Consider the following 25,093-nt stretch of genomic DNA (forward strand, 5'->3'; position numbering starts at 1 on the left):
TGTATGGATAAAATTTTGAAATCAAAAAGAATTATGATAAGTAACAAATTTGATCTTTTCCAAAGCAATATAATCACAGAGTCTGTATCAGTTGGTTATTACACGGTGCTAATTAAAACCATATTGCTGGGCCTAATTTTTTTTCCCTGAGGATAATCACAAAGTCTGTATCAGTTTGTTAGGACACAGAGCTAATAAAAGCCATATTGTTGAGCTAGATTTTTTGCTTTTTTGTTTTCTGGTGGGGTTTTCTTTTGTTGTTTTTTGAAGGGTTTCTTTGGGGAATTACTATCACATAGCCCAAAACTAATTGTTGGAGACAGATTTTTTTGTGTACAAACATATATTAGTGGTAACAAGGATCAAGGTGTTTAATGAATATATGGTGAATATATATGCATATCAAATATGCAAAGATATATGTACAGGATATTAATTCCAGCATAGTTTTTCATTCCAAAAAAATGTAAACAACCAAAAAGTCCATCTGTAGGGGCTAATTAAATATTATGAAATAATATCTATGCAAGTGCTTTGAAAACCACAAAATGATAATTACGGTACCATTTTTTGAATGTTTATAAAATTAAAACACAGTGCTAAGTGTTTTATATACATCATTTAACCCAACCCTCACAGCAATCCTACACACTAAATCAAGGCTTTGGGGTAAAATCTCCCAATTTAAAAAAAAATTAGAAACTAGTTCAAATTTTTAAAAATATTACATGAGCCAACTAAAAGTGTCTGCAAGCCAGATCTAGCCCAGGGCTGCCAAATTGCACTCTCTGATGTGGAAATTAGAGCGGGGGAAACAAAGCCAGTCTTGAAAACATTTAAAATTAGGAATCTTTTGGAGGAAATGAAGTTAACAAAACGATGAAAAACATAGAAAGTAAATGCAGTTCCTTACACCAGGAAAGAGGAAATTTTAGGAATAATTCCATAACAGGAATTATTATGTAAGAAAAGTCTTAAAATAAGGACTAGGAGGCTTTATGATCTGCTGACAAGAAGGTGGTCAGAGACCTTTCGGAGCCGTGAAATAGTGGTGTCAGTACAGAGAGAGGCGCAGAACCAGACTGCAAGGGCCCAAGCAGAAGCAATTGTCAGCAAGTGTGGGCTTATTCTTCCAGTAAGTTTGACCTAGAAAATATTGGAGAATGATTTGATGTGTGTTTTTTTTTTTCCTTTCATGTCAAACTGGAAAGAGATGGGATAAAGCTGGAACTATGAAGACTGAGAGGGTTATTTGAGAATAGAGAACACAGGAGATTGAAAGAGGGTGCGCTGCATTACAAAAATGAAGGAGGCTAATTGGTAAAGCAGGATCCTAGAGGTGCTGGGAGCAAAATGGATGTTAGCTTTTGAAAAGACTGATACTCGGTCTCTGAGAGAGGCGCAGGAAGGGAAACAGTGGTTAGAGACGCAACAGACATTTTGAAGAGGTTTAGCTTGACAAACATTTTCTGAGTATACCTACTCAGCATCAGGTAGCTGTGCAGAGCTTTGGGAACGGCAGGCAAGATCTCTGCCCTAAGAAATCTTGTTGTCTGGGGGAGGTAAAGATGCCTACACTGGATGATGGATAAACCAGAAGGTGAGCAGCCATGTGCTGAGTATAAGGAACAACAGTGACAGTTTGGGTGATAAAGAAAGACCTAGGACAGTGTTCTTAATCCTGGCTCCATTAGAATCATCTGCAAAGATGCCCAGAATCTATACTCTGAAAAGACCAATTAAATAGACTTGAGCAGGCATCACAGTATATTTTAGGCTCTACAGGCAACTCTGTCTGTCAACCTGCTTTAAATTACTAGTTTAAAACAACCTTTGGGGAGGTAGTTAATAAAGAATAAGATAGAATTATTTTTCTGGAGAATCAAAATAACTAGATTTCATTATTTTGAATCTACCAAGTTGTACTACTTGGATATTTTTTCAAATATTTGTCAGTACTACAAAATGCATCATATATTTAGATATTCTTATATTATGTAGTAGATAAAGCTTTGGGAAAAGATAGTATTTCATGGTAAATTAACAAAATGGAAAGGACAAAAAGAAACCACTAAGCAATTTAAAGCTACATATGTACACACCCAGTTTGGAAAAACACTTCTACCGAATCGCTGAATGTTTTCAAATGGTACTCTTTGAACACATTCAGGTTTCTCCTATGTTGATTTGAGGGTGAGGAGGGTGGGGATTAGATGTTGCTTTCTCCTTCTAGCTACCCTTAATCCATTCTTTGCTGCCAGACTTCTGGAATGAGTGGTCTGTGCCCACAGCCTCGATTTCCTCCCCACCCACTCTCTCCTTGATACCAGCAATCTTGTGGCTCCCACACCCTTCCAATTCAAACCACAACTTTGAAGGGATCGCGTCACACTTTGTCTTTCTTCAGTGCTTGTGTTCCTAGATTCCTTGGCACATTCAGATGCTATTAACCACTTTCCTCTTCTAAAACCCCTTCCTTCATGACCACCACTACCCTATCCTTTTCCCTGTTTGCCTCCTTCTCAGCAAGCCTGCCTGTTTCCTCGGGCATCTCAGTGCAGTATTTCCCCAAAATCTCACCTGCTCTTCTTTCTCATTATTCTGTATTCCATTATTCTACCCACCACCAGAACTTCACCTGGGCCTCTACACAGTTGATTTCTCCTTGTTTTACCACTTTAATCACAATTTAACTCTTTCTGTCCTTCATACAGGCTGTTTAACCTGTCTGGAATGTTCATCTTTCCAACTCTTCTTGCTATCTGTTTCTGTTCATCTTCATCTTAAACAGCACTTCCATGGGTAAGTCTTCTTTAGCCCTCAGAGCAGATTAAATATACCAATTATGTATTTCTATGCCACCCTCTACTTCTCTTCGCACAGTATGTAAAATTTAATTATTTTCAATGATTTATTATGTATCTTTCCTAGAAGATTCTACGTTCCATGAGAGCAGGTCCTGTGTCTGTCTTGTTCAAGTATCCTAGCATGAAGCACAGTGTCTGACACATGACAGACACTCCCTTACTTATTGACTAACAGAACAACTGACCCAAATTTTAACTTTGACTTGTTTTTCCTAAACAGAAATCTCAACTCTGTAGCTGTCCTTTCTTTCTATTCCAATGCCTTCCGCCTTTTTAGGTGCATCAGATCTAAAAGTCACAGATTTTCCCACATGTACTTGCCACGTCTCTTTTCCTTGCTATTTTTTTGGTGCTATGGAGTTTCAAGCTCAGCTCATCCACTAAAAGTTTGGTAACATCTTAATAATTCCTTGAACACTATCGGGCTTTATTTGTCTATGTGTAAGATAAAAGGATTAATTTGAAGGTTTCTAAACTTCTTCTTTTGTGAAAGCTCTATACTTCTCCATAGTTTCACACATTTCCTTCACTACACAAATGAGGATATTACTGCCTAAAGAGAGTAAGCAATTTGTTAAAGATGACACAATTATATCTCATGACATACTTTTAAAGCGAACAAAAACATATATAAGAATCTAGAAATTGGGGGAAAGAGGAGTGAGATTTTGTTGAGGACGTAAAAAATACCAAGATATTGCCCTGGCTGGTTTGGCTCAGTGGATAGAGCATTGGCCTGTGGATTAAAGGGTCCTGGGTTTGATTCCAGCCTAGGGCACATGCCTGGGTTATGGGCTTGATCCCCAGTGTGAGGTGTGCAGGAGGCAGCCAGTCAATGATTCTCTCTCATCATTGATGTTTCTATCTCTCTCTTCCTCTCTGAAAGCAATAGAAAATAATAATAATAAATTAAATAAATAAATAAATACCAAGATATTCAATTCATGAATGAAATTTAAAAAGCAAAAAGGCATTTAATAATATAACACATTTGATCTCAATGTCCAAAAACACTATAACCAGCCAAATCAATATTAGTTGATAAAAGCACAATATTAGCCCTAGCTGCTTTGGTTCAGTGGATAGAGTGTCGGCCTGCAGACTGAAGGGTTCCAGGTTCAATTCCAAGTCAAGGGCACATACCTATATTGTGAGCCAGTTAGGGATGTGCAGAAGGCAGCCGATCAATGATTCTCTCTCATCATTGATGTTTCTATCTCTCTCCTTCTCCCTTTCTCTCTGAAATCAATAAAAATATTTTTTTTAAAAGCACAATGATTAAGTTCCACTTCTTTTATAGCAAAATAAGCTCTCGCAAAAAACATCTATTAGTCCTGGAAAAATATAAAAACAACTATCTGAAGCCACTGGAGAGTGGAAAAAGCAAGAAGATTCTTGAAGAATGTCAATTATTGGAAGAAAGAAGTGGTTCAGGGTTGAGGGCTTGGGTTCCCATTTTTTTCCCATTTTTACCACTTTTAGTCTCAAGAAAGGCTGCAATTAGAACCACATTGAACTTTTTAAAGCTCTACTAGAAAACCCACAGTTTTCTGAAGAAAAAGAGAACAAATTTTGGGGCAACCGTGGTCTCTGGAAATTGAGAGAGGCAGAGAGAGAAAGAAAGCGTTCCAAATTCTGTGTGAAAAAGTTCCAAACTCTACCAACTCTCTCACTGACTCTAAGCCACACGTGGCAGGAAACACCTGAAGCCAACTAGCTAAAGGTAAAAGCACTGTCCAAGAGGAAGACTTAGCCATTTGAGTCCAACCAAGTTAAATGTTTTCTGGAGGAGGGGGTGGGGTCAACAAAGCAATATGACAAAATCCAGAGTCTCTAAGATGCAATATTCAATATCCAAATAAAATTGTTCAATATACAGAGAACTAGAGAAATGTGGCTCATTCTTTCTTGGGAGAAAAAAAAAAAACATTGAAGGGAAACCAAACTTAAGGTGATCCAGATGTTGGGATTATCAAACAAGGACCTTAAATCAGATATTAAACTATGCTCAGTGATGTAAAGGAAAATATACTCACAATGAATGAAAATACAGAAAAATCACAACAGAGAAAAATAAACTAGCTAAAATATAAATGGAAATTCTAAAATTGAAAATACAATATCTAAAATAAAATATTCCCTGAGTGGGCCTAGCAGATGAATGGGGATGAGACAGAAAATTGTTGGCAAACTTGAAATATATCCAATAAAAATTATCCAATCTAAATAAAAGAGAGAAAAAGGAGATTAAGAAACATAGTAGCCACAGAGACCAGTGATGAAATAGCAAAAGTTCTTTGAACATATGTTAAATTTGAGTTCTAGAAGAACAAGAGAGACAAAGTTGGCAGAAAAATTATTTGAAGCAATAGCAATTGAAAATTTTGCAAAATTTGCTGAAAAGCATAAATATACAGATTCAAATATCTCAGTAATCTTCAAACAGTTAAATATGAAAATAACAATACATAGACATATAACATGTACTAAAAATAACAAGAAAGAGAAAATCTTGAAAGCAGCCAGAGAAAAATGACAGATTATAACCAGGGAAACAGTAATTTGAATGTCTGCTGACCTCATCAGAAATGGTGAAAGAACATCTTTAAGATGCTGAAAAATAAAAGTCAAGCCAGAATTCTATATCCAGCAAAAATATGCTTCAAGAATGAGGCATATTTAGACAAAAGGAAACTAAAAGAATTCCTCACCAGCAGGCCTACACTACAAATAATGATAAAAGAAATTACTTAAGCTGAAGGGAAATAATACCAGACAAACTCAGAAATTCAGGAAGCAATGAAGAACATGGAAATAGCAGCTCTGGTGGGACATAGTGTGTGCACTCAGAATCTCCTTGAAGGAATGACTCTTTGCTGCTACTGCTAGTAGCACTATCGGCAGACAGCCCTCAGTTATCAGCATCTTCAGAGATCAACTCAATTACTTTGCCAAAGTCAGACCCTTCTCAGGATATCCCACATTTAATGACTGGTTGAAATGAAGGTATAAAGGCCCAGCCACATTGATAAAATGGAGGGCCTCTCTAAGACCATTCTAACTCAACAGCTTCCCATGGGTGGGGATCAGATGAGGCGTCAAGGATTGAGATTGCAAATGGACTTCTCCCTCTGCAGACTTGCCCTTCCAGGTGTTTCTTCCAACTGTCCTCCCTGATAAACATTCTCTACTCAAAACTCTATCTCAGAGTTTGATTCCTAGAGAGCCTGCAACAGCATCAACAACTCAAAGGAGCAGCTATTTTTAAAGAAAATGATTTGCTTCTAAACCCTTTCAGCTTAGTTTCTAGTACTTTTCTATACTGTTTTTCATGAACACACATAGGATTGTGTTGTTCAGCTTGTTTCAAGGCTTTTTGAACAGACAAGGCATATAAACTCTAGCTAAAAAAAAAACCTTCTAAATTGTTTGCTCAATGTTCATGCATGAACAATGTTGTTTCTTCCTGCAAACAGTTAACTGATTGTGACCCTTAGGTGAGTTTTGTTAGAACATACAAAGCTATTTCATAACCACAGATCTCCCTAATCCTAATCAGAAGTTACCAAATGTGTGTCACTGAAAACAAGGAGGAAAAGTGTATCAATGATTACTGAATTTTAGTCACTGTGCAATCTGATTTTTTATATAAAACATAAAACCAAATGACAACCGAGTTATTTTATTGACTAGCAACATTAACTGAAATAGTTATGAGTTATTGGGAGGCACTTATCTACTGTGAGACTGTGGAACTGTCTCATCTCCTTATTTCTATTCTCAACTATTAGAATCTCTATATTTAACTCTTCATCTAACTCCTCAATTTCAAAAGAGTTGTCTGCCCTAGCTGGTTTTGCTCAGTGGATAGAGCGCTGGCCTGCAGAATGAAGAGTCCCGGGTTCTATTCCAGCCCAGGCCCTGGTCAGGACGTATGCAGGAAGCAACCAGTCAATGTATTTCTCTCACATCCATATTTCTCTCTGTCTTTCCCTCTCTCTTCCACTCTCTCTAAAAATCAATGGAAAAATATTCTCAAGTAAGGATTTTTTTTAAAAAGTTTTCCTCTTCTTATTTAAGGTTAAAAATTGCCTTGCCTTCTCTTCTCAGATCTTGCTCTCTGTTATTGAGAGGAAAGAAATAATTATTGCTCCTAGGACCCAAATACAAAAATATGTAGTGCCTATTCTACCATTTTTATCTCTGTGAAGACTCCCTTTGTGAGATCCTACACTCCATGAATGATTCACAAATCCTAGATTGTGTTATATTTCCAGGTACATACAGGAATTTTCTTCCTAGTTCTCCTCCCTCCCTGCATTGAATTTAACATCTTCTTCTGCAAAGAAACTTCTCTTCTCAGCCACCAATGTCTCACAGCAGAAACATAGGACTTTCTAAAATAAAAACCCAAGAGTATGAGCTCCTGACTCCTTCTGCAAAACTAGTCTTTTACCAAAAGCCACTCCCACTGAAGGGGACACGGCTGCCACAGTATTCGCTAAAAATGTCGCTTTATTATATTATTTTCCTGTTCACAAAACAAGAGATGGCTCCTCAGTGCTTACTGCACAGTATCCAAGTTCCTCTGTTTAGTTATCAAAGACTCCTGAAATTCAGCCTTATTGTCTCTGATCATTTCACACACAATCTCCATTCTATCAAGCAAGAGTTCTTTCTCTTCCCAAAACAACTTGTTTTTTCATTCATACTGCACATCTGCTCCTCCTTATTTCTATCTCTACCTTTCCACATCGACCCAAACCCATCATTCAAGGTCCAGCTCAAGACCCATCTCCTCCACAAAGTCTTTGACAACTCCATCCCACTGTAATTTCTCTCATGTTTTACTAGATTCATGGACAATTTCTTGCCCTGCCCGGGTAGCTCAGTTGGTTAGAACAGCATCCCATTATGCCAAGGTTGTGGGTTTGAGCCCCAATCAGGGCACATACAAGAATCAACCAATGAATGCATAAATAAATGAAACAACAAATTAATATTTCTCCCTCTCCTTTTGTCTGTCTCTTTCTAGAAATCAATAAAATTTAAGAAATAATAAAAATAAACACAGAAGGCAGAAAGGAGGACAGGAAGAGATTAACCAAAGAAGGTATATGCATCTATGCATTACCTATGGACACAGAAAATTGGGTGGTGGAGGCCTAGACCAGGGCGGGAAGCAGGTGGAGGGAGGCAATGAGAGTCAGGGCGGGGAAGGGGGACATCTATAATACTCTCAACAATAAAGATTTTTTTAAAGTTCTCTTAAAATGTCATCTTAGCTTGATTTCTCTAATTTAGTCTGCTAATAACTTTTAGGCACTATTCACAGATAACACATACCCTCCATACACACTCAGTCTTCTTAACAATGGCTCTTGATTAATTTATTAATTGTTTAAGCATGGATGTTTAGAGAAAACATACCTAAAAATATGTAAATTTGCAACTATCACAAACCAAGAAAGGAAGATAGAACTGAAATTAATGAGGACAAACCCCTTCTTTTTCACAATTGCTTTTTTTTTAAGTACCATATGATTTCACAATTGCTTTTAATCGCTTGTTCCATTTTTGCAAACCTGCTGAAGCTATCAGTCCTGTCTTGATTATAACTCTTTTTCTTGTTACTGCCTGCCCCCTAGTGGAACATAATAATAAATGGTCAAAATTAGCCCAAGGAAGAAAAGGGGAAAATTTCTTTTCAGTAATTCACACATAATCTCAGCATCAGTGACTTTTATAAAAGGTAGAATTGTATTAACTGGAATAGCAAAATATAATTTGAACACAAGAAAAAACTAGAAGATAACTTGCTAAAATAAGGAGGAAGAAGTGGTGTGGGGTGAAGGGAATACAAAGAAAGGAGACCAGACAAAGTTGCAAGTTTGGACCATTTACGATGTTTTAATCTTTCCCCTCAGGTATTTTCTGAATAAACTTTGTCTACCCACTGCCATGTTGCTTGAATTTATAAGCAAATTAGTAAAGATGAAAGTAAATAGATTTTTTAAGTGCTATGTTTTATACATTGAAGTCATTAGCTGAATTTATGTTGTATATTAAAGTAAGTTATTTATGTTTGGCAGTATTTCTAGGTTTTTTGAACAGACAAGGCATATAAACTCTACCTAAAAATAACTTCAAATCTGTTTGCGCAATGTTCATGAGTGAACAACATTGTTTCTTCCTGGAAATGATTAACTGATTGTGACCCTTATGTGAGTTTTGTTAGAACATACAAAGCTATTAAAGTAGTAACAGAGATAAAGGCAAATTCTTGCTCCAGGTGGTTTGCTTCTCATTATTCTAAATTATTTCATGGTGAATCTATTATGCCAAATCACTGCACAGAATTTGCTTTCCATATCTTGATTCTAAACATTTTGATAAGTTTATAATTATTGAAGCACAGACTTCAAGTATTTGATATATGTAGTATCCTTAGTTGTGCTTAGAAATAGTTTTAAAACACAAACCTTTAAACCATTAAAATTCAAAATTATCAATTATGTTTTAATCTTTTAAGGGGAATGAAATGTTTATTACTTCATGGATAGTTGACATACAATGTCATATTAGTTTCAGGTGTACCACATAGTGATTTGGCATTTATGTATCTTATAATGTGTTCACTATACTAAATGTAGTAACCATCTGTCATCATGCAAATGGCTTCTCTGACAAGTTGGGTTCTGCACAGGTTTCTGTACTAGCTTTCTCCAACAAGATCTCAACTATTGAAAGATTCAGATCACTGAATTTTTTTGTAAGTAAATATCCCACTAAATTTATAACCAATATTGGCTTAACTTTTTTTTCAGTGGCGCTATAAATAGTGGTGTGAAAAGTATACGGCTAAATATTGAGGAAAATTGCCTATTCAAATGTTTAGTGATGCTTATACAGTGGGGCCTTGACTTACGAGTGTCCCGACTAACGAGTTTTTCCAAGATACGAGCCGTCTCTCTGCGATTTTTTGCTTTGAGTTGACAGAGCAACTTGAGTTAATGAGCTCCTTAACGAGCTCCGTCACGGAACGAATGAAACTCGTAAGTCCAGGCCCCACTGTAGTTGCACCCACTAATAGTATATGGGGTGACTCTGCCACATACTATTAGTGTTGGACAAATCATTTCACCTCTCTAAGCTTCAGTTTCTATCTTTGTAAAATGGAGAAATGCTTTTCATACCTGTTTCGCTGAGTTCCTTTGCAGATCAAAGGAGAAAAAGTATGTGAAAATTCTGCACAGGAAGGTACAGTAGTACAGTATGGTTCTTTTGTGTGTGTTCACCAGTAAGATTATCATGTGGAAAACAGAGTTTTCTGCTGGAAGATAGGCAATACTTTGAAGTCACTCATATGAGAAAAAAATACCTTTTCTTCTTTCAATTATCAAATTACAAAATTTGAAATTAACTACACTGTTTCCTTGCCACTGCTCCCTTTACTAAAAGCGAAACCTAAAAGCTCCCTCCCACATCAACTCCTACCAACCCTCTATAGTGAAACCAGGACACCCCCACAATAGTCCCAAGTCTTCTACAACACCTACAGCAACCTAGACGTTGACGAGTATGTCCTCTGGCACAGAGAGTGTCTTTTACAGCCTGCACATCTTAATGCTAAACGCAGACATACATTGCAGATGCACCACCAAACTCTGAGTATATTATATTTTAAAAAGCACCTGGTCATAGAAAGTGCTAGAAAGCAATAAAATTTCCTAATTTACATTAACAATATGGGCTTAAATGGATTGAAATTATTATTTTAATTTTTTTTTAAAAAAAGAGAAGAAGATAAAGAGGGCCCAGATGACTTGGATTGCTACTAGAAAGTATTTAATGTATTCATTCAAAAAAAGGGGGAAGGGAAAAATAAGAAAATGGGCAATGAGGTAAATCATAGAAATGAGTACACTTTAGTAAGATACAAAGTAAAATAAGTACAACAACGAAGAAAATAAGGATAATAAAGTGAAATAAATCTGGGAGCAACCCCATGCCCCATATCTGTGAGTGTATTTATCTTGCACTGCACCATAAGAAAGGCAGAGAAAGCTGCGGAAAATCTGAGACCAGGTTTCTCACCAGTCATTCTCTTGTAACTCTTCCAAAGACAATTCAAACTTACCAGCCACTAAGAAGACAGTCAACATCAGGAGTAACTGCAGGTCAGAAGTTCTCCAAGAGCAGGGCATTTCTGTTCTCTTCTTTTCCGCCCTTCACTCAGCCCTTGTCCTCCACATAGGTGAAAAAGGAGCTGTGGGCATGGTGAGGCTCTCTCTGGCTGACTTCTCCGTGCTGAATCCTCTTAGTCCATCAGCAGCCAGACACTCCTTTCCTCCTGGCCCCTTCCTTCAACTCTATGTGTTTTTGACTGATTAGTAACTTGGAGCAGAAGAAACTCTTCTCTGGAACTTGACACAGCAATAGATTTCCTGTATGAAGCACTGAAGCAAAGACGGAGGAAGCAGATTGATTGAGTTATCTTTCAGCTCATTGGTTCTCCTCTCACTTCTGCTGTACAGAGATAAACTTTACAGTAAGGCATTGACCGTGCCCAAGATAAACGGACTTGTCTAAATGTGGATTAAAAAGCAAAACAGAGTATTTATCTATTTGGGGCCCATCCTATTAAACTTCCCAATCATGATAACTTTCAGAAGCTCTCTCCAAATTGAAGGGGTGGACAGCCTCAGTAATAAAGTTTGTAATAAAATATTTCCCTTGAAAAATTTTGCATAAAATTGCTGTCTACAATATTTATAACTCTAGATGCATCGTAAGTATATTACTTTCCTATCACTACTGTAGCAATTTACCACAAACTGAGTGACTTAAAGTAACACAAATGAATCTAGTTTGCAATGGACCTTATGGGGCTAAAATCAAAGTGCCAGCAGGGCCATGTTCTTTCTGGACACAGTGAGAGAATCTACTCATTGACTTTCTCAGCTTCTAGAGGCCACCAGCATTTCTTGGCTTGTAGCTGCATTATTCCCAACCCCTGTTCCAATGTCACACTCTCTTACTGTAACCCTCCTACTCCCCTCTTATAAAAACCTTTGTGATTATATTGGATCACCCAGATAATCCAGGATAATCTCACCATCTCAAAATCCTTAATTTAAGCATATCTGCAACTTCCCTTTTTACATATAAATTAACCTACTTACAAGTTTCAGAATTTAGGTCACAGATTGCGGGGGGGGGGGGGGGACATTACTCTATTACAATTTCATACTTATTTCCATTCATTTTCACTTTTGAAGAACTAGACTGGTCATTTGAACCAAATTACAAATAAGTACTCATCTTTAGTTGTCACAGAGCTGTAATTGAGAATTACAAAAAAACAAAACCAACAACAAAAAACCTCTGCCTTAAAGTGCTAGTTCATGTGCATTTGGATTGTTTGGAAGAAATAAATTCTCTATGTGCCAAGAATTTCCTACTCCAAGGCAAAACTCTCCAGGAAGGGGAAGGAAACATTGTAAACAGGAAAAAGACTAAACAACATGCAATATTTTTCCTGTAAGTTAGCAGTTTCATCTTTCCTCTTGCCAAACAGTAAACTATATATATTCTCCCCCTTCCTCTTCTCCAGCTTTCCTTTCAGTGAACCAATAATACACAGTGAGACCAGGTGCTTGAGGGCATGGAATACTTGAAGATATGGGCTATGTGACAATGTGGACTATAGCAAAAACAACTTCCTGATGTCTAAAATTGTACCATCTGTCAGAAAATCAGTGATGAAATGTCAGTTCAAATATAGCATTCTGGTTTCCATCACACTGGTGTTAAAGTTCATAGTAGTTACAACCATGAGTTTTGATATCAGGTAGACCTAACATTGAGTCTCTGCTGGGCAATTATTAGTCAGATGATACTGGGCAAGTTTCTTAATCAAATCAGTAGCCTGTTTTTTTCCCCATTTATATTATCCTTACATGAGTGTGTTTTTTTATGCCATCAGAACTTCTTGGTGACCATTTATTTTAATGCCTGTGCAATGTCAGCCAAAACCAAAGCACAGAAGGGCCATGTGGCCTGCTTAAGGTCTCAGAATGACTTGGTGACACAGCTAGGAGTAAAACTCACGTTGCTCGTTTGCTAGCTTTGTGTTTTTCCCACTCAGCTCCTCTGGTTTGAAATTTCAGGCAACAACTTTCACAGACATTCTCCCATGCACTTATCTCAGGTCAGACCACAATCTACCATCAGCAGTTTAACAATCAAATGAATGGTGTCAAAAACTATAGAATTCTAGAAGTAGATTTGGCAGGATGAGACTTCCTCCCCCCATCCTTTATCCCCTTCACCCTAATTCTCAACCCCCACCTTTACCTCTTAAGGAGAGCAGGTGTTTGGAAGAACAATAAAGGGACCAAGTGTTGATTAGCATAACCATCCACCAAAGATATACCATGAGAGTCAATATAATAAGAGAAAAAAGTGCTTTTCTAGTTAATGCACGTCTATGAAAACTCTAAAGGGGCCTGGTTCTCCTTAGATGTGCCCCTTGGGCACCGGAACCCAAAATGAAGAGCAGAAGAGCAAGACAAGATCAAAAGAAAGATGCAGCTCAAACCAGAAATCGAAAATTTTTGCTCCACTAATCTTCTAACTCCTCTTTAATACTACCAATTATGAGTGAGGGCACAGAAAAGACTAAAGAAACAATGTTATTGCTGGTTAATGTTGTGGTGGCCAAAACAAAAGGGCTTGGTCAGCTTTAGTAATTTAGAGCTGCTTTAAAACATAATGCCTCCAAATTTGCACATTTGACTTACTCACAAGTTGGTTTAAAGCTTTTGAAGTAAATTTTTCTCAGTCAGATGTATATCTTTGTCTCCAATGTCAGATTCAGACTTAGCCGCAACCTTAAACCAGTTAGAGGACATTGCTTATATGCATGCATATAAGCCCTTCGGTTGATCTCTAAACCTCCCTCCCCACCCCACGCTCCCCTGCCTTCCCGCTGTAGTTTGACAGTCTGTTCAATGATTCTTTGCCTCTGTATTTATTTTTGTTCATCAGTTTATAATGTTCTTTATATTCCACAAAAGAGATCAACCGAAGGACTTGTATGTATGCATATAAGCATAACCAATGGACACAAGACAATGGGAGGTGGGGGCTGAGGGCATGTGCAGGGGGGTAGGGGAATCCGGGGAGAAGTCAATGGGGAAAAAAATGAGACATATGTACTACCATTTGTAATACTTTAAACAATAAAATAAAAAATAAAATATTTAAAAATTGTGAAGAAGAAGAAGAAGAAGAAGAAGAAGAAGAAGAAGAAGAAGAAGAAGAAGAAGAAGAAGAAGAAGGAGAAGGAGAAGGAGAAGGAGAAGGAGAAGGAGAAGGAGAAGGAGAAGGAGAAGGAGAAGGAGAAGGAGAAGGAGAAGGAGAAGGAGAAGGAGAAGGAGAAGGAGAAGGAGAAGGAGAAGGAGAAGGAGAAGAAGAAGAAGAAATTGCTATCTTGCCATTGGTATACCTCCCCTTTATGTAGAAGCTTTACATGGATCTTGAATCCTTACTGCTCAGACACTAACAGTCTTTTATTCCTGACTTCTTGTTCTCCATTGCCTGCTCTTCCAACTCCTGAATTTGAGTCTTGACTGCCTAGAACTCAAATACTCGCCTGCCTCTGATACCTTAGCTAAATTTTCTGGGTGTATGCCTTTGCAAAAAAATAGGGCAATACTTACTTGCCTTGTCATTTTTACTTTCTGTGAACTCTCTTAGGTGTGTGGCCTGACTTAGCCTCTCATAGCATGCACACACATGCATATTCACACACACTACTGCAAACTTGTCCCAAGTCCCTCAATCTACCCTATCCTTATGCTGCCCAAGTACTAATGTAACATTTTCAAAGAAGTGAAAGAACAATGCCTAACAACATGAAGAATTTCAAGGAGCTCACACTTTACAACACTCCACTCTAGTTTGCTTTCCTCCCTGCCCTCATAGCACAACGATTAGAGATATGAAACTAATGATTTTCCCAAGAGGCATATAATTTAATGACTGCATAAAACGGCCGCTCTCCTGGCCAGGTCCTAGTTTCCTGTTCTCCAATTCACTTCTCTACAATCTTCATAGACCCACACTCCGAAGACATATCTGAAATCCTGGATCTCCTACACAATCACTAATTGTACTAACGAGTAACCTAAACAAGCCTCACAAAAATGTATATATCTATTTTTGTATTCTACTGTATCTTTGATATTTACCTTGAAATTTTCCACTTTCAATATACAGTTGATGCCAAATCACCTCCATAATTCTCCTTTGAAAGTTAGACAAAATATATATCAGGTGAAGGTTAATCATACTTTTCAGTATGAATTCACAGATTGTATAAAAAGAACAAATTAGAAATAGATGCTTAAAAATAAAAATGTGGGCAATAACAAATTAAAAGCAAAACCGGAGAAAAGAAATTATTAACCACAGCTTATATTTTACCTAATATCAATTTTAGACCTCAGTGGTCATATCGATATTAAATAATCAATCCCTTAGCTTAACACCCAGGCCCTGTTCTAAGCACTTTATAAATATGGCCTCATTTAATCCTCTCAACAAATCTATAAAGTAAACATAACTGTTGTCACCATTTTAAAGTTGAAGAAACTACCTGACCAGTGTGCCTCACTGGTTGAGCATCGACCTCTGAAGAAGTAGGTCACAGTTCGACTCCCGGTCAGGGCACAAGCCTGGGTTGTGGGCTCAATCCCCAGGAGGAGGGTGTGCAGGAGGCAGTCGATTAACGATTCTCTCTCATCATTAATGTTTCTATCTTTCTTTCTCCCTTCCTCTCTGAAATCAATAAAAATATTTTTTAAAAATTTTAAACCTGAAGAAACTGAAGCTAGAGAGGTTAAATAAATTGTCCAATCATATAGCTAATAAGTGGTGGAGACAGGATCCAAGCCCAAGAAATCTCACTCCAAAGTTTGTTTCTTAGGTATGTGGCTAATTACTTTACTAAGTATTTTTTTAACTGTCTTGTCTCCGATGCATGTTCCACACTCTTCACTCCTCTTAAATCTGTTCATCTATTCACTCACTTTTTCTTCTAGTTGAGCACTCTTACAACTTCATTGTTTGTTTTGAAGAGAGAGAGACAGAAAGAAAAAGAAAAAGAAACTGCATTTCTCTAATTGTATTTGCCTTAAGAGCATTCTCTGCTGCCCCCTGCAGATAATTTGGTGAAACCAAAGCTAATGTTAACAGCTTCACTTTGAGAATTTGATCACAAAGTATGCTAACATGCTAAACTTTGCACATTTATTTATATCTTTTGGAAACTAGTTAAACAACTGGCTACCTGATAAATACCAGTAGTGTGGATATTATAACTTGAAGAAATATTATTGAATAAGAAGAAGAATGAGTCTTCTGAAATGCCAGGATGGTTTAATAAAAATAGTAAAGAGATAGATGGGTGAGTGGATAGGTGGATAGATTAACGAATGGAAGATAGATTCAATGCCTTGATTCAGATAAATTTGAAGAAGATTGTCATAAGTTGTGTACCCTGTGAAGCAAACCCTGAAATGGAGTTTAGTGTGAAGAGTGGTTATTAAGGAGTAATCTTAAATCATTTCTTATAGAACTAAAGAAACATAAACTAGAGTGGGCAGAGGGAGAAGTCAAACTATAAGGTAGGCCTATAACAGGCTCAGCTAACCCCTGGGGAGATCTGGAGTTTGAACTACCCTTTAGAGATGTCCTCTGTTGAGCTGAAATGGCCATATCTTAATACTCCTGAATCTATCACTTATTACATATAGCTCAGGAAAGGGGCATGATCTTGGGTGAGGCAATCCATAGAAGTCTTTCTGAACTGCCGGCAATACGATCCACCCTGGAACAAAGTCCTTCTTGAAGGGAGTCAGGTGGTACCTCACAATGTGGATAAATACTGGAAAATGGGCCACTCTGATTCTGGTCTCAAGTACAGTGGTATCCCAGTCAACCAATTATCTTTCATTCCTAAGACCAAATTAATAAGTAGAAATCTTGTTGAAAATTTTACTTTGGAGGAGCTCTGCATTAAGATGCATGAGAACCTGGAAACCCTTGCTTCCACTCCAGCACCCATCCCCCTCCTGGGGCCCACCCACACTACATCCTCTTCCAACATCCTCCTACCCCACCTTACCCCCAAAGAGAAACTGGACATGGAGAGGGGGAAGTGTGCTGGCCAGAAAAGAACCTTCTTCCTGTGGCATTAGAAAGCAGAAGGACAGCCTGAACAGAGTGGCTCCATTGGTTGAGTTCTCTCTCTCTCTCTCTCTCTCTCTCTCTCTCTCTTCCTCTCTATAAACATGACCTTGGGTGAGGATAAAAAAAAGAAGAAGAAGAAGAAGAAGAAGAAGAAGAAGAAGAAGAAGGAGGAGGAGGAGGAGGAGGAGGAGGAGGAGGAGGAGGAGGAGGAGGAGAAGAAGAAGAAGAAGAAGAAGAAAAGAAAGAGCAACTGGGAGTCCCACCATCCATTTCTCCATTTCCCCTCCCTCCAAACTTATGTTTGGGACTCTTCATTACTTATAGACACCCCTTAAACCTGCGAGTCTTTGGTGGTGATTTGGCAACTTCAGTAATAAATCGCATTTCTCTCTTTCTCTCTCTCTCTCTCTCTCACACACACACACAGAGACAGAAAAAAAAAAACTTTAGAGGCAGTTATATTGTTTTCATCTCTGAGTGACAACTGGAAAGGGGAAGTCCAAAAAATTACAGAAATGAATTGAAAAGAATAAAAAGCCAAGTCATGTACCTTGGCTAGAAACTAACATTCAGGCAAAGTATTCTGAAAAAAGACCGGTATCATCTGATCTCCAAAATGCCCTAATTACTAGAGTCAAGAAGGAAATTTTAAAAAGAAATAGCCAAATGGAATCACCTTAAGTGTTTCGGACAGTATTAAATTAATAAAATGGTTTTTGTGCAACTTTCTAGTAAAAGAATATGAAACATAAAAATTATGTCAGTCATAGAAATTATCTGTCTGCAATTTCATTCAATATTCAGTGGACATTTTATTAAGATTTTATTATATCAGTTGCTTAAAAATTTTGTTCCCAAATTATGTATTTGACCATGGTGTCTTTTATAAGATGATGTATGTTTTTAATAAATAACTAGACAGTAGTTTAAGTTGGTTGAACTCTAGTTAAATTTGGAAGTTTAAGAATGTCATAATTTTTTCCTAGTTTTGAAAGTAGCTGTTAAGGCTATGGCCCCTACAGTTGAATTTCCTGGGTTTAAATTTCAGTTCTGCCACCTATTTTTGGTTACTGAATATCTTGCGTTTGTTTTAGAATATCTATTTGATTCTTTTTTTCAAATCTGATGTCATTTTTATAATTTCTATTGTTCCATCAAAATATTTCCCTTTGTCTTTTGTCTTCTTTAACATAAAGAGAATACTTTAAGGTCTCTAATTCCAACGGGAGACATATGTAATACTTTCAACAATAAAGAATAAATAAATAAATAAATAAATAAATAAATAATTTCTGATTCCAATATTTAAAGTGGCTTGTGAAGTCTGGTTTTCTCCTGTCCTAGGCATTGTGTTTTGTTTTTCCAAGTAATAGAAATAATTTGAGACCAGGTAATTCTTTATTATTTTGAGAATTTCCTGATACCTTCCAGCATATTTTATTTATTTACTAGAGGTCTGGTGCATGAAAGTTGTGCACTGGGGGGTGCGGGAGTATCCCCTCAACCCGGCCTGCACCTTCTTGCAGTCCAGCACCCCTCGGACCCCTGCAGGGAGTGGGCCTAAGCCTGCAAGCAGACATCCTTCTCCCAGTCTGGGACCCCTCGCTTCTTACCACCCGCCTGCTCGCTGTTCCTTACCGCTTGGCTCGCTGCTCTCATCAGCCGTGAGCCCAGCTTCTGGCTAAGCAGAGCTCCCCCTGTGGGAGCGCACTGACCACCAGGGGGCAGCTCCTGTATTGAGCATGTGTCCCCTGGTGGTCAGTGCGCATCATAGCAACCGGTCGTTCTGGTTGTTCTGCCTTAAAGGTCACTTAAGCTTTTATTATATAGATTTATTTATTTGTTTGTCTGTTTATTTATTTATTTTAGCTTTTCTACTTGTCTGGGAGAGTTGTTCTAAATGTCTATCTGATATGGAAGTTCCATCCTTTGATTCTTCACTTTTCCTTTTCACTCACAATCCATCAACAAATCTTTGGTTTCTCCTTTAAAATACTTTCTAAACTTGATCATTTCAGTAATTTCCACTGTACTGAGTTAGGAAAAAAATTAAAGTTATTATTTCAAAGCATGGTTTTAAAATAAATCACTATGTCACTTAATTTGTGGGCAGCAGCAAAAAGATAAACAGATACTAGAAGCTGAAGAACTCTTGCATTTGGTAGCTGCTCCCTTTTGTAACAACTTTCTTCCATCTGTTCTATTGAAATCCTTGTTTATTTTGGTCACTTATAACACTGATTATGTTAATGCCACATAAAGGCTCACATATTCTATACATTAAATTTAAAAACTTTAAAAGTTAGAAGTCTTACATTAATATATTTTTTCTTAAGGGAGTTCATGCTGCATTAATATCTATCTAAGGTATGTTTTTGTGACTATTTTCCTATTAGCGATCTTTCTTTCTTATATGCTTTAATTCTGCTTATTTTTTTAATATGCTACTAATGATTTTGGAATGGTTTCATATAATTTGAAAGTATGTCTAGGGGAATTTTTTAAAGAATACTGTTATGATTATTTCACCTTTGGAAAAGAAAAGGGGTTATAAGACTGCTGAAAATGTTTACATGATCAATGCTCCGTATCGAGAAAAGGAAGTAGATAAGATCTCTTTTTCTTGAGTTAGTGTTTCTATATTTTACTTGGCTGAACATGATAAAGCAATCAAACCTATAAGAAGTGGTGCCCTGCTTCTAACAGATTTTTCCTACAGAAGGAAAAAACAGTTATAACTGAGTTCCTGCTGGCGATGTAGCAACAGTGGGGAGAATGAACCAGGAATGAGCTTGCACCACAAGTTGATCGGTAAACCCCAGTTCTTCAGTAGAAGAACCCCAGAACCAACGGCAGTGGGAATATGAGCAGCCGTGCTTCTATCTTCAACCGTAAAGCACTATCAATCCGTTCAATGCTTCTGTGTCTCTGGTCTGTTTTGTTCATCAGTTTATGTTGTTCATTAGATTCCACAAATGAGTGAGATCACATGATACTTATCTTTCTCTGTCTTATCTCGCTTAGCATAATGCTCTCCAGGTCCACCCATACTGTTGCAAATGGTAAGAGTTCTTTCTTTTTTACAGCCAGGTAGTATTTCCATTGTGTAGATATGCCACCATTCCTTAATCCACTCATCTATTGGTGGGCACTTAGGCTGTTTCCAAATCTCAGCTATTGTAAATTGCACTGCTATGAACATAGGGGTGCGTATATCCTTTCTGATGAGTGTCTCTGGATTCTTGGTATATGTTCCTAGAAGTGGGATCACTAGCATAACCCATAGACACAGACAATAGGGTGGTGAAAGCCAGAGGTGGGGGGCGGGGCTGGGGTGGGAGAGGTCAATGGGGGGAAAAAGGAACATATGTAATACTTTCAAAAATAAAGATATAAATAAATGAATAAATAAATAAGAAAGAAATCCTCAAACAAACAAAAGGTAACTCACTATAAGGGCACCTCCACCCAAAGGGAGGACATCCCGACCATTAGAATTTCTTGGGAGATACTTTTAGGAGCAGGGATGTGGGCAGCTATGTGCAAGTAGGCTGCTTTTATCTTTGTCTATTGGGCATGTATTAGATAATTTCTGTTTTAAAGTGATGTGTTTTATGACTGTTAAAATTTGGTTTGCTGATACAAGGGGATCAGGAAAAGAGGGAAAAAATAAACTATTACTACTGGCCAATAGAGTTAAGTTCTCCTAGGAATATTTCATCAGGTATTTAACTCAATATTTGTCTTAGGTCCATTTGGAAGCTAATAACAACTTAACTCCTTGGCCCCTGGGATATCAGAATTAATAAGACTCAAGGCCCAGATTGGATCTAGCTTTTTGGAAGAGACATGATGAAATACTTCCCAAGTTTTCTTTGCTTGCTTTTTTTGTTTTGTTTTGTTTTGCCTTATTTTTAGTCTTTTATTCCACTATTATACTTCCAAAAAATTTCCCTTTGTTCAAGTACAAATATTAGGTAACACAATTATGCTCTACATATACCAATTTTTATCTCTATTAAATGGGATTATTTAAACAAATGATTTTAAAAGGCTATCAAAATAATACTTCTACAAGGCAAAGAGATGCATAATGTAAAATTCGCCTTCCAAAAAAAATAAATTTAAAAATGACTGAGGGATCAAAATATATTTGTAAATAGCTGTTATAAAAGTACTATCTTCCTGGCAAAAACAGTTTAAATGATAGCACAAAATGATATTTTTTTAAGGTGAAAATCTTTTCCTAAGTGCTCTGCTTTCTACCTGCCTTTCCATTCCCACATTTCATTTGTGATAGACAGAATAATGTCCCCCACCAAAGATGTCCATATCCTAATCCTTAGAACATGTGACAATGTTACTTTACATGGCAAAAGGGACTGCAAATAGGACTACGTCAGTGAGCTTGAAATGGGGAGATTATTTTGGATCCTCTGAGTGGGCCCAATGCAATCACAAGGGTCCTCATAAAGGAAAGAGGGAGGGAAGAGAGTTAGAGTCAGAGACAGGGCTGACAGATGCTTCACCTCTGCCTCTGAAGATAAAGGAAGGGGCCATGAACTAAGGGATACAGGCTGCCTCCAGGAAGACGTTTCTCCTCTAGAGCTTCCCGAAGGAGCACAGCTTTGCAACACCTTGATTTTTTAGCCCAGTTAACGCTATTTTGGACTTCTGACCTCCAGAACTATAAGACAGTAAACTTGTGCTGCTGTGAAGCCACTAAGTTTGTGCTACTTCGTTACAACAGCAACAGAAATTAATACACCATTTAACCATTGCTGCACTTGTAGAGTCTTCCATGTACAAAGGCCAGCTGTGATATTCTTTTATTATTCTTCCACCTTTATCAGGCTGTCCTCTAATATTTGTGGGGCCAAGGTGAGAGTGTAGATGGAATATATCTAAATATTTTAAAGTTAACAAGATAACAAAGTAAAATATCTTCTATCCTCCTACCTTAACAAATATAACTTCGAAACAAAAACAAAAAAAGATTTTTGATGTAAATGTAGTATTGTATAAGACCAAATGTTGGCAAAATATTAAAGGTGGCCAAATGTAATTACTATTACATAATTGTGGGTGTTCTCTTGATGGTGCATCTGGTTTGGATTCATAAGTCATTATATAATTATGCCATAAGTCCTTTTCATTTTTCTACAAAATTCCATTACTCCCTCAGAAAATTGACCATTCATATACTTTGCCTAGCCTTTTCTCTTTCTATTTGAGTTAATTATATTTTTAGGTAATATGTGAAATTTTCTTACATTCTGGATATTTATTCCCTCAGCTGCCTCTTGCTTGCAATAAACAGTTTGTAAGAAGAAGTTAAAGAGTTTTATATTTTTATTCTAAACTTTGTCTCAAAAACAGCATATAGAATTATCTGCTGGATTTGAACCTTGCCCCTTCCTTGTTTCATTTGGTTTTGTTTTTTACCAATATAAGAAACCTGTCATTTGTTAGTTTAAACTATTTACACTTACTGTATTGCTGTGGTAGTAGGCCTTATTTTAGCCATCTTATTTCCAGTTATCTACTTACCATACTTTATAAGTTTGTTTACTTATCCTTGTCTATTACCGTCATCACAAGTATTCAGGAACTTCTGGTCAAGATGACAGTGTAGATAAATGAGGTACTCACCTCCTTCCACAACCACATCAAAATTACAACTAAACTACAGGACAACCATCATTCAGAACTGCCTGTAATCTGGCTGAATGGAAGTCGTATAACTAAGGATATAAAGAAGAGGACACATAGAGACTGGTAGGAAAGCAGGCTGGTCCCACACCCACATGTGGCAGATAAAAATTGGAAGGAATATCTCAGCTATTCCTGAGGGCTCCCAGCCCCACACCAGGTCCTCCAGCCCAGGGTTTCAGTGCCAGAAAGAGAAGTCCTCGTAATTTCTTGCTGCAAAAACCAGCAGGGTTTGAAACTGAGGTAGACAGAGGGTGTCTGGAGCCCCAGGCAGATCCTCTTAAGGGTCCACTTAAGGATTTACTTTCACTCCCTGCTTCTGAGCTTCAGCGCTGGGATAGCTTGAAAGGCACCAGAGACATACAGGGAGGGACTGAATTGTCCAGCATCAGGGCAAGAGCTGGGGGGCAGCTTTATTCCAGACAGAAGTGCTGGCAGCGGCCATTGCTACTTTGATAAGCATTCCCACCACAAAGCCAGCACGTGGGTGCCATATGTTTGGGAGGATTTTGTTTGGAAAAACAAAATTTTTGAAAATTGCACTCTAAAAAGATTTACAAAGCTTTGTCAGAGATGAAAGATACAGACTTTTTAAAAAACATTATATTCTTCAACAGGATTGTATAAATAAAATATGGTTCGGGGCTGCTCTGTTTATGAATTTAGACAGCATAAGACTTATACCGTAAAGTGCAGATTAAGTATTTTGAGCTTTTCTAATGCAAATACAGCACTTCCATAGGTTTGGTTTTGAGACATCAAAATCCCAAGCATTAAGAAATGAATCTTAAGTTTAGAATAGTACAGCAAATTCAGTAGTGACCATGTTTCTTTTATTTCCATTAACAAAAGAAAACCTTGACAACTCAATCCTAGTTTATAAATTCTGCCATTTTTATACTTTCTTCCAGTAAAAGTCAATCATTAAAAAGAAAAAAAGCCTGTCTTGTTGCCAGTTATTTTATAGTTAGCAACAGCACCTTCCACAAGGCTACTTTGGCTTGTTGTAAATATAATTAATATTTTAAACAAAATGAAGAACCTAATTCAAAATGATTTTGGCATTCATGCTCACCATATTGACCACAAAGTCTAAACAGATATGTTTTAAACATAATTGCTCACAAAATCCATGACAATAGACTTAGTCATTAGCACAGACAGTAAATGTACATTTTTTTTATCATCGGGAGGAAGAAATTATTTAGGAGTAAAAAAAAATAACTTAAGACTGACAAACTGAATAACCACAGATAAGCTCCTTTTGCTGAAATATACACGCCACCTACATCTTTCTTTTACTGCAATGGAAATAATTTTTTTTTTAATTTTAAATTTCCATTGAAGTTGTTTTAATGTATTTATCTCTGCACAGTTTTCTGCAGAATAACTAGGTAATTATGAAATGTAATTTTAGAAAACAATATGATGCAGTCTATTGAGACCCATTAAAATATCAATCACCCGGAGCAGTACCTGTGGCCCGCGATGGTGACCTACCTCATCATGCCCTGGAGAAAGACTGAAGGAGATAAAACCAAGATGAAGGGGGAACCATAGAGAAAATCTGCCAGGTTATCTGCTAAACCTGCTCCTAAAAAGGCCCCTGCAAAGGAGAGAAGGTACCCAAAGGGGAAAAGGGAAAGCTGATGCTGGCAAGGATGGGAATAACCCTGCAGAAAACGAAGATGCCCAAACAGACCGGGCACAGAAAGCTGCAGATGCCAAGTGAAGTGTGTGCATTTTTGATAATTGTGTATTTCTGGGGACTGTACAGTTTGAAATACATTTTTATCAAGTTTTATAAAAATGCAGAATTTTGTTTTAATTTTTGTAAGCTATGTTGTTAGCGCACAGAACACTTTACTGTTGTTTTATTACTAATAGAATGTTTCCAAAGCTGAATTGACATGGGAAAAAACACCTTTCCCTTCTAGTTTTGAGAGACTTCCTCTTGGTTCCTGGGAGGAGGGATCTCTTGATGGTGTTGACACACGTCCGCCACCTTGGCACAAACACTTTGTGGTGTGGAAAAAACTATATCCTTTTCTCCCTCTCCACTTTAAGAATAGACTTGACTCCCTTAAGCCCAGAGACTTGTTGGGCCTGACCACCCCCACCCCCACAAAAAAAATTGGTTACTAGTATGATGTGCAATCTGGACTTCCCAATGTCACCCTGGCAATGGCATCCCTCAAAAGAGCAGCAGTTTCTTTTTAGAGTGTGGATCTACAGACTGATAATTCTGCCATCCT

At 37.4% G+C, this 25,093-nt stretch overlaps 1 protein-coding gene and 1 pseudogene across 2 annotated transcripts in view; one reads left to right on the forward strand and one right to left on the reverse strand.

Moving 5' to 3' along the window:
- The window catches only part of CD200R1 (CD200 receptor 1), a 43,359-nt gene extending 32,049 nt beyond the window's left edge, over positions 1-11,310 (reverse strand). For both annotated transcript variants that reach the window (XM_070403556.1, XM_070403555.1), the window contains exon 1: positions 11,008-11,310. In XM_070403556.1, coding sequence (XP_070259657.1) covers positions 11,008-11,074 — 67 coding nt within the window. In that variant the 5' untranslated portion in view covers positions 11,075-11,310. The remainder of the gene's footprint in view (positions 1-11,007) is intronic.
- Positions 11,311-24,344: 13,034 nt separating this feature from the next.
- On the forward strand, positions 24,345-24,570 carry LOC139002157 (non-histone chromosomal protein HMG-17 pseudogene; annotated as a pseudogene).
- Positions 24,571-25,093: the final 523 nt, after the last annotated feature.

Source organism: Myotis yumanensis, unplaced genomic scaffold, assembly GCF_028538775.1.
Source record: "Myotis yumanensis isolate MYYU_CA2020_CCGP unplaced genomic scaffold, mMyoYum1.0.hap1 SCAF_2, whole genome shotgun sequence".
NCBI classification, from domain to species: Eukaryota; Metazoa; Chordata; class Mammalia; order Chiroptera; family Vespertilionidae; genus Myotis; species Myotis yumanensis.